The sequence below is a fragment of the Macaca thibetana genome, chromosome 3 (genome assembly GCF_024542745.1).
Source record: "Macaca thibetana thibetana isolate TM-01 chromosome 3, ASM2454274v1, whole genome shotgun sequence".
Taxonomy (NCBI): domain Eukaryota; kingdom Metazoa; phylum Chordata; class Mammalia; order Primates; family Cercopithecidae; genus Macaca; species Macaca thibetana.
This window is the reverse complement of record NC_065580.1, coordinates 92158465-92171797: the sequence shown is the minus strand read 5'-3', so window position 1 is coordinate 92171797 and position 13333 is coordinate 92158465. Positions and strand designations below refer to the sequence as shown.

Sequence of the window (13333 nt, the reverse complement as noted above, 5' to 3'; positions counted from 1 at the left end):
ATTTTACAAATGGCCCTTGGGACCATGATTTCAAAAGTGCTACTGTGCTGCCTCAGGATAATTTCTAATCAAATGAAACCGTACAGAAATTAAAGGACTACATTAACAGAGTGCAATCCCAGTTCCTGGCACACAGTAGGTGCTCAATCAATATTTACAGGATAGTTTGATGAAAGAATTGATCAATCAACCATGTCAATTATCTTGATAAGAAGATATATTAGCATAATACTCCTTTCAGAAAACAAATATTTTTGGATTTATTTACATTAACTTACTATATGTATGTTCCATGTAATATGTATGAGACAACTAGACTATTATAAGCAAAATTACAAAATAATTTACAAGAGGTTGCACCTCCATAACACAGTATTAAACACTATTAGGTATGTGAAAGAGACTTCATAAAATTACAGTAAATTGATCATCTTCGATAGCTTTATTCTTACCTGGACTGTAAATCTTTAAGTTTTTCATAGAGATTAGGTCTGCATGTTGCTTCTAACACATTTTCTACTTTGGCTGTCTTGAACATTAACTCCTGTATGAAAGTGCAATACGGAGCCGTGGATATTAGAACAATATTTTCTAAACTTTTAAACGTTTCGAGAATTAAAAAATGAAGAACAAAGAATGAAGAGGCAAGGTTAAAGATACTTCTAAGAATGTCTGGCACCACATCTGTTTACTTTTGCTTTTCAACTCTTAGATGAAGATCAAAAGCATGTACAAGCACACCGTTTTTATCAAAATAAATGTGAGAAGCTCTGTCACCACTTTAGGCCCAGAGAATTTTTCTCTTCTAAATCAAACGAAAAAGAATAAAGAAAGGCAAAAGGAGAAAGGGAACGGAGAATGGGAAGAGGAAAGAGAAGAGAAAGGGAGACAGGTAGGAGCAGTGTGGGGGAGGAGAGGGAGAGAAAAAGGGAGAAAGGGAGAGAAAGAGAGAGAGAGAATGAGAGAGCGCCCAGAATCTTAAAAAGCACACCTACATATAAAAATGAGAGAGACCTAAACAATCTATTTTTTCTTCCTCAAAAGTGAAATGAATTAAAATTTATCTGTGACTTCTACTTTAGGTAGAAAGAAAAAACATTTAATCTCAATTTTTATGAGAAAGAAATAGTCATTATCCTTTGCCAGAAATCTCTCCAATCAATTATCATTATGTGCACCATGCCACGTGCTTTCTATGGCTTTTACAGAAAAGAAAAACCGAAACTAGTAGTAGTATTTTCTACCTGTTGTCTTTTCTCAGTCTTTTACCTCTAAGGATGAATCTGTTTACCTTTATTACCACAAGGGTCGGCAATCTATGGTACCTGGGACAAATATGGCCTGATGATTGTTTTGCATGACCTAGAAGCTAAAAATGGTTTTTACATTTATTTTGGAGACAGGGTCTCATTCTGTCACCTGGGCTAGAGTGCAGTGCTGCAGTCATAGCTCACTGTAACCTCAAACTACCTTGGCTCAGGTGATCCTCCCACCTCAGCCTCCCGAGTAGCTAGACAAGTGTGGGCCACCTTGCCCAGCTAATTATTACAAAGTTTTTAGTAGAGAAGGGGTCTCACTATATTGTCTAGGCTTGTCTTGAACTCTTAGCCTCAAGTCATCCTCTTACCTTGGACTCCCAAAAGGCTGGGATTATAGGTGTGAGCCACCGAGCCTAGCCTACATTTTTAAATCACTGAAAAAAATAACCGGCTGGGTGCGATGGCTCACGCCTTTAACCCCAGCACTTTGGGAGGCCGAGGTGGGCAGATCACAAGGTCAGGAGTTCGAGACCAGCCTGGCCAATATGGTGAAACCCTGCCTCTACTAAAAACACAAAAATTAGCCAGAAGTGGTGGCGGATGCCTGTAGTCCCAGCTACTCAGGAGGCTGAGGCAGGAGAATCGCTTGAACCAGGGAGGCAGAGGTTGTAGTGAGCTGAGATTAGGCCACTGCACTCCAGCGTGGGAGACAGAGCAAGACTCTGCCTCAAAATAAACAAATAAATAAATAAATATAAATAAAAATAAAAAACAGTATATTTTGTGACACATGAAAACTATGTGAAATTCAAATTTCAGTATCTACAAGTAAAGCTTGATTGGCATACAATCATATCCATTTGTTTATATATTACCCATGTCTTCTTTCATGTTATAATAGCAGCATTCGGAAGGTGTACAGAGGCTGCATGAACCACGCAGCCTGAAATATTTATTACCTGACCCGTTGCAGGAAAAGTATCCTGACTCCTGCTTACTCACGCAAAAATATATTCATTTTTATAAATACGATGCTCCAAATCATGTTTCTTTACAAAACTTTGCTAGAATAGCATACAACCTGTCTTTGACAAACCTTAAATTCAGCATCCACCCCATCAAATCTTCTAGCATCTTTCACAAGCTGGATTCGAATATCTTCTGAACAGACAAAAATGCTTTCCAGGTGAGACCAAGTTCGCTGGACTTCCATCCAGGTGAAGATGACCGAGTCTGCTATGTTTAATTTATTTTGCCAGCTTAACACTTGCTCAATGAAATATTCTACATACTTGCTTTGAAGAAGAGTCTGCAACTGAACCTAAAATAAAGGCGAAGAATTTTAAATAGTAGCTAAATTTAGTAGAATGTGAGTGCTATGAGGGAGGCACTATATCTGTTTATTGCTGGATTCTTAGACGTAGCATGTAATATCTGGAACTGGCATTTAATAAGTTTTTGCTAAATGAGTGAATGAGTGAATTAATGGTAGTAAATATTCATATTACCATTTTTCCAAAAAGAGAAAAGGTAAATATAAGCAGCTGTATCTCATTTGTCTTCCTCAAAAAGGCCCAGGATCTACTGCCAGCAGAAAAAAAAATTGTGTATCGGGGTTCAGCATTGGGAATTAAACTGTATTCTTTCATTGCTCTTCCCCTCATCCCTGCCTATTAGTCATGCCAAGATTGTGTAGGTATATGTTTATTAATCTTAAAAAAATAGGCTGGGTGCGGTGGCTCACGCCTGTAATCCCAGCACTTTGGGAGGCTGAGGTGGGTGGATCACAAGGTCAGGAGACTGAGACCATCCTGGCTAACACGGTGAAATCCCGTCTCTACTGAAAATACAAAAAATTAGCTGGGCATGGTGGCGGGTGCCTGTAGTCCCAGCTACTCTGGAGGCTGAGGCAGGAGAATGAAGTGAACCTGGGAGGCGGAGCTTGCAGTGAGCCGAGATCAGGCCACTGCACTCCAGCCTGGGCGACAAAGCGAGACTCCGTCTCAAAAAAATAAATAAATAAATAAATATAATATAATATAATATAATATAATAAAACAAAACTGCCCCCCACCAGCCTGCTAGGCCCTCGAGCTTCCACTTTCCTCCCTTTTCAGTTACTGCTAAGCTCCACAGCTCTCCTATCACCAGTGCTTGTTTTTGTTTTTTGTTTTTTTTCAATTATTGGTTGCAGTTTTATTTTGAAAAGAATGCTATAATTAATGTGGTTTTTGTTTCTCATGTTTATATTAAAAGAAAAGCTAACAAATTATATTTTAATTAAAATAAGTCTAGTATGTCTGAAACGCTTCTATCACAGAGCATTACATATCTGCTTAACTTAAATGTTTTAAGTCTGTCCTCATATGTCTTTTTTTCCAATATTTATTTTGGGTTTGGGGGGCACATATGCAGGCTTGTTACATAGGTAAATTGCACATTGTGGGGGTTTGGTGTACAGATGGTTTCATCAGCAAGGTAATGAGCATAGTACCTGTCAGGTACGTTTTTGATCCTCACCCTCCTCCTGCCCTCCACCCTCAAGTGGGCCCCAGTGTGTATCATTCCCTACTTTGTGTCCATGGGTACTCAATATTTAGCCCAGCAGCATTTGTTTTAATGCCATGCAGTCTAGCTAGTACTTCTCACCATTCTATGACATTGAAATCTCAGAAAGTCACTGAGTAGAATGACCTCTACTCCTCATTTTTCTCTACTCTAGGTATTTAACATTCTTGACTCTTTTTTGAGGGAAAACCCTTATCCCTTGACTTTTCTATGATATTACAGTATCCTATTTCAACTATTTCTCTTACCACTCTCTTGCTGCCTCATTTTTGTCTTCTCCTCTTGTTCACCAAATTCAGCCTTTTCCAATGCTCTATCCTCAGCTGGCTTATCTCCTTTACTCTCTATCTAGTTCATCAAGTCTCAAATACTGACAGTGAACTGCCAGACACCAGTTCTTGGCTGAACCTCTGTGTTGAGCTGTGGTCTGGTTTCACCTTTGCATAAACGGCTCTCACACTGAATAAACCAATAACAACAGTGTCATCTCTCCAAACCAGTTTCTTTTCCTAAATATCTCACATCTAGTAATAATACTACTGTTATTTCCTCTGAATAGTTTGTCTCTTCCACATTTCTTCTCATGTCTGAAGAGACGCTAACACCTACGATTTTAGAATTCAAGACCATACAGCACGTGCTCAGACTATCTGTCCAGGCCTACCTTTCACTATCCCTATAAAGAAAATCTGTATTTCAAGGAAACTAAAGTCTTAACATTACCTTTGAACGCTAGAGACATCCTGTCATTCCAAGGTGCTACTAATATTGTCCTCATTGCCTAAACACCCTTTCCTGACTGTCATTTTTTGAAGAATAATAGACTGAATAATAGAGTATCTGTCAAGTCTCAGCATAAGCACCATCATCTTCTAAGGCCCTCCCTGGGTCTTTCACCCACCTTAATCACAAAGCCTCCCTGTCTCTTCTGAGACTCCTTGGAGTCCTTTTGCTTGTCTCCCTACTCAAGTGCATCTTCCTAGAGAACAAGTGTTCATAACTTTAGATCACAAATGGTATCATACCTGGAGCCGGTAACAGTTAGATGCTCAATGAATAAATAAATACATGTTGAGTATTAGAACTAGAAAAAAGTAAAAAATCACAATTTAAAATAAAATCTGATTTAAACTGCATATGTAACCAACATCAGAGAACCTAAATATATAAATCAAATATGAACAGATCTGCAGTATGAGATAGACTGCAATATAATAATAGTAGGGGACTACAATATTCCACTTTCAACAATGAATACATCATCTGGACAGACAAGAGAGAAACAGTGGACTTGAACACCTTAGGCCAAATAGACCTGATAGACACATAGACAGACTATTTCATCCAATAGCAGAATGTAGATTTTTCTCAAGTACAAATGAAACAGTCTCCAAAACAGATCACGTGTTAGGCCAGTGATATGGTTTGGCTGTGTCCCCACCCAAATGTCATCTTGAATTCCCATGTATTATAGGAGGGACTCAGCGGGAGGTAATTGAATCACAGGGGCAGGTCTTTCCCATGCAGTTCTCATGATTGTGAATAAGTCTTGCAAGATCTGATGGTTTTAAAAAGGGGAGTTTGCAGGCACATGCTCTCTTCTCGTCTGCCGCTATAGAAGACGTGCCTTTCACCTTCTGCCATGATTTTGAGGCCTCCCCAGCCACATGGAACTGTAAGTCCAATAAACCTCTTTCTTTTGTAAATTGCCCAATCTTGGATATGTCTTTATCAGCAGCATGAAAACGAACTAATACAATAAACTGGTTCCAGTAGGGTGGGGTGCTGCTGAAAATATACCTGAAAATGTGGAAGCAACTTTGGAACTGGGGAACAGGCAGAGGTTGTAACAGTTTGGAGGGCTCAAAAGAAGACGGGAAAATGCCCAGGCAGAAGTTTGCTGTAGGGGCAGTATCCCCATGGAGAACCTCTGCTATGGCAGTGCAGAAAGAAAATGTGAGGTCAGGGCCCCACACACAAAGGGAAAGTTTGGAACTTCCTAGAGACTTGAATGGCTTTGACCCAAATGCTGACAATGACATGGACAATGAAATCCAGGCTGAGGTGGTCTCAGATGGAGATGAAAAACTTGTTGGGAACTGGAGCAAAGGTGACTCCTTTTATGTTTGAGCAAAGAGACTGGTGGCATTTTTCCCCTGCCCTAGAGTTTTGTGGCACTTTGAACTTGAGAGAGATAATTTACGGTATCTGCAGAAAAAATTTCTAAGCAACAAAGCATTCAAGAAGTGACTTGTGTGCTGTTAAAGGCATTCAGTTTTATAAGGGAAGCAGAGTATAGAAGTTCAGAAAATTTGCAGCCTGACAATGTGATAGAAAAGAAAATCCCATTTTCTGAGGAGAAATTCAAGCTGACTGAAGAAATTTGCAAAAGTAACCAGGAGCTGAATGTTAATCCCCAAGGCAATGGAGAAAATGTGTCCAGGGCATCAGAGATCTTTATGGCAGGCCCTCCCATCACAGGCCTGGAGGCCTAGGAGGAAAAAGGGGTTTCCTGGGCCAGGCCCAGGGTTCCCATGCTGTGTGCAGCCTAGAGACTTGGTGCCCTGCGTCCCAGCCACTCCAGCCATGGCTGAAAGGGGCCAATATAGAGCTCAGTATGTGGCTTCAGAGAATGCAAACCTCAAGCATTGGCAGCTTCCAAGTGGTGTTGATCCTGCCAGTGCACAGAAGTCAAGAATTGAGGTTTGGGAACCTCTGCATAGATTTCACAAGATGTATGGAAATGCCTGGATGCCCAGGCAGAAGTTTGCTGTCGGGGCAGTATCCTCAAGGAGAACCTCTACTATGGCAGAGCAGAAAGAAAATGTGGGGTCAGGGCCCCCACACAAAGTCCCTACTGGGGTACCACCTAGTGAAGCCATGAGAAGAGGGCCACTGTCTTCCAGATCTCAGAATGGTAGATCCACTGACAGCTTGCACTATACCCCTGGAAAAGCCACAGACCCTCAACACCAGCCTATGAAAGCAGGTGGGAGGGAGGCTGTACCCTGCAAAGCCACAAGGGTGGAGCTGCCCAAGACTGTGGCAACCCACCTCTTGCATCAGCGTGACCTGGATGTGAGACATGGAGTCAAAGGAGATCATTCTGGAGCTTTAAGATTTGACTGCCCTGCTGGATTTCAGACTTGCATGAGGCCTGTAGCCCCTCTGTTTTGGCCCATTTCTCCCATTTGGAATGGCTGTATTTACCCAATAGCTGTATCCCCATTTTATCTAGGAAGTAACTCGCTTTTGATTTTACAGGCTTATAGGTGGGAGGGACTTGCCTTGTCTTGGATGAGACTTTGAACTATGGACTCTTGAGTTAATGCTGAAATGAGTTAACACTTTGGGGGACTGTTGGGAAGGCAAGATTGGTTTTGAGATGTGAGGACATGATTTGGGAGGGGCCGGGGCAGAATGATATGGTGTGGCTGTCTCCCTACCCATATCTCATCTTGAATTCCCATATGTTGTGAGAGGGACCCAGTGGGAGGTAATTGAATCATGGGGGCGGGCCCTTCCTGTGCTGTTCTCCTGACTGTGAAGAAGTCTCAAGAGATCTGATGGTTTTAGAAAGGGAAGTCTGCCTGCACAGCTTTCTTCTCTTGTCTGCGGCCATGTGAGACATGCCTTTCACCCTCCACCACGATTGGGAAGCCTCCCTAGCCACATGGAACTGTAAGTCCAATAAATCTCTTTCTCTTGTAAATTGCCCAGTCCTGGGTATGTCTTTATCAACAGCATGAAAACAGACTAATACAGCCACAAAACAAGTCTTAACAAATTTAAGAGAAAAAAGAATGAAAAGCAGTAAAGATTATCTACAAGATAAATAATATTAAAAACTTTTGAAAACCTGAGAAAGATATAAATATTCAGGTACAAGAAGGTCAGAGAACACCACATAGAATGGACCCAAATAATACTACTCCAAGTCATATAATAATCAAACTCTCAAAGGTCAAGGACAGATAGAGAATCCTAAAGCAACAAAAGAAGCGAAGCAAATAAGATATAAAGGAGCTCCAATTTGACAAGCGACATCTCAAAAGAAAGAATACAGGCCAGCAGAGTGGAATGACATTTTCAAGTGCTAAATGTAACAAAAACACAACCCTGCTAATCAAGAATACTGTGTCCAGAAAACTTATCCTTCAAATATGAGGGAGAGATTAAAGTCTTTTCCCCAACAAACAAAAGCTGAGCTAATTCACTACCACCAGACTAGTTTTACACAAAATGCTAAAGGAAATTCTTCTATTTGAAACAGAAAAACACTGACATTAAACAATTTGTTTAAAGCCATAAAACCCAGTGGTAAAATTAAATACATGAATGAACATAGGATATTCTAGTACTATAACTATGGTGTGTAATCCACTCATACCTCTAGCATGAAGCCCAAAAGACAAATCTATCAAAAACAATAGCTACAGCAAACTGTTAAGAGGTAGATGATATTAAAATATGCAAATTGAGACAACTAAAGCACAAAATGTGGGGTAGGGGGAAGGAATGGAGTTTCTTCTTCATTTTTTCCTTAGTTTTTTTTTCTTTGTGATCTAACAGAAGTTGTCATCTCTTTAAAATAACTTGTTATATTTTTTCTAAACCTCGTGGTAACCACAATGCAAAAACCTATAATAGATTCACTAAAAATAAAAAGCAATTAATTAAAACATACTACCAGAGAAAATCACTTAACCATAAAGGAAAACAGTAAGAAAGTAAAAAAGAGGAATTACAAAGCAACGAGAAGATCAGTAACAAAATGGCAGTAATAAGTCTTTAATAACACTGACCATAAATGGACTCAATTCTCCAATTAAATGCATAAAGTGGCTGAACAGCTAAAGAAATGTAACAGAACTATACAGTGCCCACAAGAAGCCCACTTCACCTATAAAGACACACATAGACTGAAAGTGAAAGAGTGGAAAATGATATACCATGCACCTAGAAACCAAAGAAGAGTAGGAGTAGCTATAATTAGATCAGATAAAATACATTACAATCAAGACTGTAAAAAGAGACAAAGAAGGTGACTACATAATGATAAAGGAATCAATTAGGCAAGAGAATATAATAATTACACATATTAAATATCTGTGCACCCAACACCTAAACTCCCAAGTATATAAAACAAACTTTAATAGACCTAAAGGGATAAAGGGAAAGATAGACTGCAACACAATAATAGTACAGGACTTTAACACCCATTCTCAGTAATGGACAGATCTTCCAGATTTCAAAAACCAACAAAGAAACATCAAACTACACACTAGACCTAGTAGGCCTGACTGACACAGAGCATTCTGCCCAACTGCTGCAGAATACACATTCTTTTTGTCAGCACATAGATTCTCCAGAATAGATTATATCTTAGGGCACAAAACAAGTTCCAAAAAATTCTAAAAAGTAGAAATCATATTGAGTACCTTTTCTGATTACAATGAAATAAAACTAGAAATCGTAACAAGAGGAACCTTAGAAATATCACAAACACATGGAAATTAAACAACATGCTCCTAACCAATAAATCAATGAAGAAATTAAGAAGGAAATGTAAAAATTTTCACTCTTCATATTCAATATAGTACTAAAAGTCCTGGTCAGAGCAAATAGGCAAGAGAAAGAAATAAAAGGCATTCAAATTGGAAGGTAGAAGTCAAATTAGCCTTGTTCTCAGATTACATGATCTTGTACCTAGAAAAACCTGAAGATTCCACCAAAAAAACTGTTAGAACTGATAAACAAGTTTAGGAAAGTTGCAGGATATAAAGTAGACATACAAAAAACAGTTGCATTTATATGTACCAACAGAAAACATTTGAAAAAAGAAATCAAGAAGACAATCACATTTACAGTAGCTACAAATATCAAATATGTAAGAATCAAATTAACCAAAGAAGTGAAAGACGAAAAGCGAAAGTTTCTATATGAGAAACATTATGAAACACTAATGAAAGAAACTGAAGACACACACAAAAAACAGAAAGATATTCCATGCTCATGGATTGGAAGAGTATTGTTAAAATGACAATACTACCAAAGCAATGTCTAAATTCAATGCAATCTCTATCAAAATACCAATGACTTTTTTCCCACAGAAATAGAAAAAGTTTCAAAATTTATATGGAATCATAGAAGACCCTGAATAGTCAAAGCATCCTGAGCAAAAAGAACAAAACTAGAGGCATCAAACTACCTGTCTTTGAAATTTACTACAAAGCAAATCCTAGAGGAAAACCTAGGTAGTACCATTCAGGACATAGGCATGGGCAAAGACTTCATGTCTAAAACACCAAAAGCAACGGCAGCAAAAGCCAAAATTGACAAATGGGATCTCATTAAATTAAAGAGCTTCTGCACAGCAAAAGAAACTACCATCAGAGTGAACAGGCAACCTACAGAATGGGAGAAAATTTTTGCAATCTACTCATCTGACAAAGGGCTAATATCCAGAACCTACAAAGAACTCAAACAAATTTACAAGAAAAAAACAAACAACCCCATCAAAAAGTGGGCAAAGGATATGAACAGACATTTCTCAAAAGAAGACATTCATACAGCCAACAGACACATGAAAAAATGCTCATCATCACTGGCCATCAGAGAAATGCAAATCAAAAGCACAATGAGATACCATCTCACACCAGTTAGAATGGCGATCATTAAAAAGTCAGGAAACAACAGGTGCTGGAGAGGATGTGGAGAAATAGGAACACTTTTACACTGTTGGTGGGATTGTAAACTAGTTCAACCATTATGGAAAACAGTATGGCGATTCCTCAAGGATCTAGAACTAGATGTACCATATGACCCAGCCATCCCATTACTGGGGATATACCCAAAGGATTATAAATTATGCTGCTATAAAGACACATGCACACGTATGTTTATTGCAGCACTATTCACAATAGCAAAGACTTGGAATCAACCCAAATGTCCATCAGTGACAGATTGGATTAAGAAAATGTGGCACATATACACCATGGAATACTATGCAGCCATCAAAAAGGATGAGTTTGCGTCCTTTGTAGGGACATGGATGCAGCTGGAAACCATCATTCTTAGCAAACTATCACAAGAACAGAAAACCAAACACCGCATGTTCTCACTCATAGGTGGGAACTGAACAATAAGATCACTCGGACTCAGGAAGGGGAACATCACACACAGGGGCCTATCATGGGGAGGGCGGGGGGGAGGGATTGCATTGGGAGTTATACCTGATGTAAACGATGAGTTGATGGGTGCAGCACACCAACATGGCACAAGTATACATATGTAACAAACCTGCACATTATGCACATGTACCCTACAACTTAAAGTATAATAATAATAAATAAATTAAAAAAAAAAAAAAGAAATCTAAAAAAAAAAAAAAAAAAAAAAAAAAAAAAGAAATTTACTACAAAGCTATAGTAGCCAAATCAGAATAGTACTGGCATAATAACAGACACAGAGACCAATGGAACGGAATAGAGACCCAAGATATAAACCCATATATTTACATCCAATTAATCTTCAACAAAGGTGCCAAGAACATACAATTGGGGAAAGGACAGTATTTTCAATAAATGGTGCTGGGAAAACGGGATAACCATATGCAGAAGAATGAAACTAGATTCCTATCTCTCAATGTAAACAAAAATCAAACCAAAATGGATTAAGAGTTGAATCTAAGACCTGAAACTATAAAACTACTAGAAGAAAACACTGGAGAAATGCTCCAGGACATTGGTGTGGGCAAAGGTTTTTGTGTGTGTAAGACTTCAAAAGGCCAGGCAACAAAAGCAAAACTGGACAAATAGGATCATGCCAAGACAAAATGCTTCTGCACAACAATAGAAACAATTAATGAAGCGAAGAAGCAACCTACAGAATGGGAGAAAATATTTGCAAACTACTCATCTGATAAGGGATTAATAACCAGAATACATACGAAATTCAAACAACCCAGTGACAAAACAAAACAAAATAAAATCCTAATCTGATTTAAAAATTGCCAAAAAATTTGAATAGGCATTTCTCAAAAGAAGACATACAGGCTGGGCTCGGTGACTCACACCTGTAATCCCAGCACTTTGGGAGGCTAAGGCAGGCAGATCACAAGGTCAGGAGATCAAGACCATCCTGGCTAACACAGTGAAACCCCATCTCTACTAAAAATACAAAAAATTAGCCAGGTATGGTGGCGGGTGCCTGTAGTCCCAGCTACTCAGGAGGCTGAGGCAGGAGAATGGTGTGAACCCGGAAGTCGAGAGCTTGCAGCGAGCCGAGATCGCGCCACTGCACTCCAGCCTGGGCGACAGAGTGAGACTCTGTCTCAAAAAAAAAAAAGACATACAAATGGCCAACAGTTATATGAAAATAATGCTCAACATCACTAATCATCAGAGAAATGCAAATCATAATACAATGAGATATGATCTCACCCCAATTAAATGGCTTTTACCAAAAAGATAAGCAACAATGGATGCTGCTGGCAAGGATGTGGAGAAAGGGAAACGCTTTTACACTGTTGGTAGAAATGTAAATTAGTATAGCCACGATGGAGAACAGTATGGAGAGTTTTCAAAGAACTAAAAATTTAATCCAGCAACTCCACTACTAGGTATATACCCAAAAGAAAGAAAATCAATATGTTGAAAAAACATCTGCATTTCTATGTTTTTTTGCAGTACTAATTTATAATAGCCAAAGTATAGAATTGACCTCAGTGCCCACTAACAGATTCAAGAATGGTATATACAATAGAATACTATTCAGCCATAAAAATAATAATGAAGTCATGTCATTTGCAGCAATGTGGATGGAAATTATGTTAAGTGAAATAAGGCAAGTATAGAAAGACAAATATCACATATTCCCACTCACATGTAAGAAATTTTTTTAAAAAGTGGATCTCATAAGACCCACTGTTAGATAGATCAGTAGGGTGACTACAGTTTACAATAATCTATTGTGTATTTCAAAAGAGCTAGAAGAGAAAAATTCCAATAGTTTTAGCACAAAGAAAAGACAAATATTAAAATGATGGCCATCTCAATTACACTGATTTGATCTTTATGTTTTATATGAATATATTAAGTTATCACATGTACCTCCAAATTATGAACATCTCTTATGCATCCATATGAAAAAACATAAATGTTTTTTAAGTCTGCCAGATAATCTTAGATAAAAACTTAAGAAGATCAAAAATAACATGAAGTATTTTTCCAATCACAGTGGCATAAAAGTAGAAATTAATAACAGGAAGAATTTTGGAAACTCACCAATACATGAAAATTAATAACATGCTCCTGAACAACCAATGAGTCAAAGAAGAAATCAAGAGAGAAATTTTTAAATATATTGACACAAATGAAAACAGAAACACAACATACTAAAACTTATGGAATGCAGCAAAGCCAGTTCTAAGAGGGAAGTTTTTAGCAATGAATGTTTACAACAACAAGAAAATCTCAAATAAACAACTTAATGCTAACCCTTCA

At 38.4% G+C, this 13333-nt stretch overlaps 1 protein-coding gene across 1 annotated transcript in view; it reads right to left on the bottom strand.

Annotated features, from left to right (window-relative positions):
• DNAH11 (dynein axonemal heavy chain 11) overlaps positions 1-13333 on the bottom strand; it is a 372580-nt gene that overhangs the window by 273889 nt on the left and 85358 nt on the right. The window contains exons 26-27 of the mRNA XM_050784822.1: positions 2356-2580; positions 453-544 (exon numbers count right to left, since the gene is read on the bottom strand). Coding sequence (XP_050640779.1) covers positions 453-544; positions 2356-2580 — 317 coding nt within the window. The remainder of the gene's footprint in view (positions 1-452; positions 545-2355; positions 2581-13333) is intronic.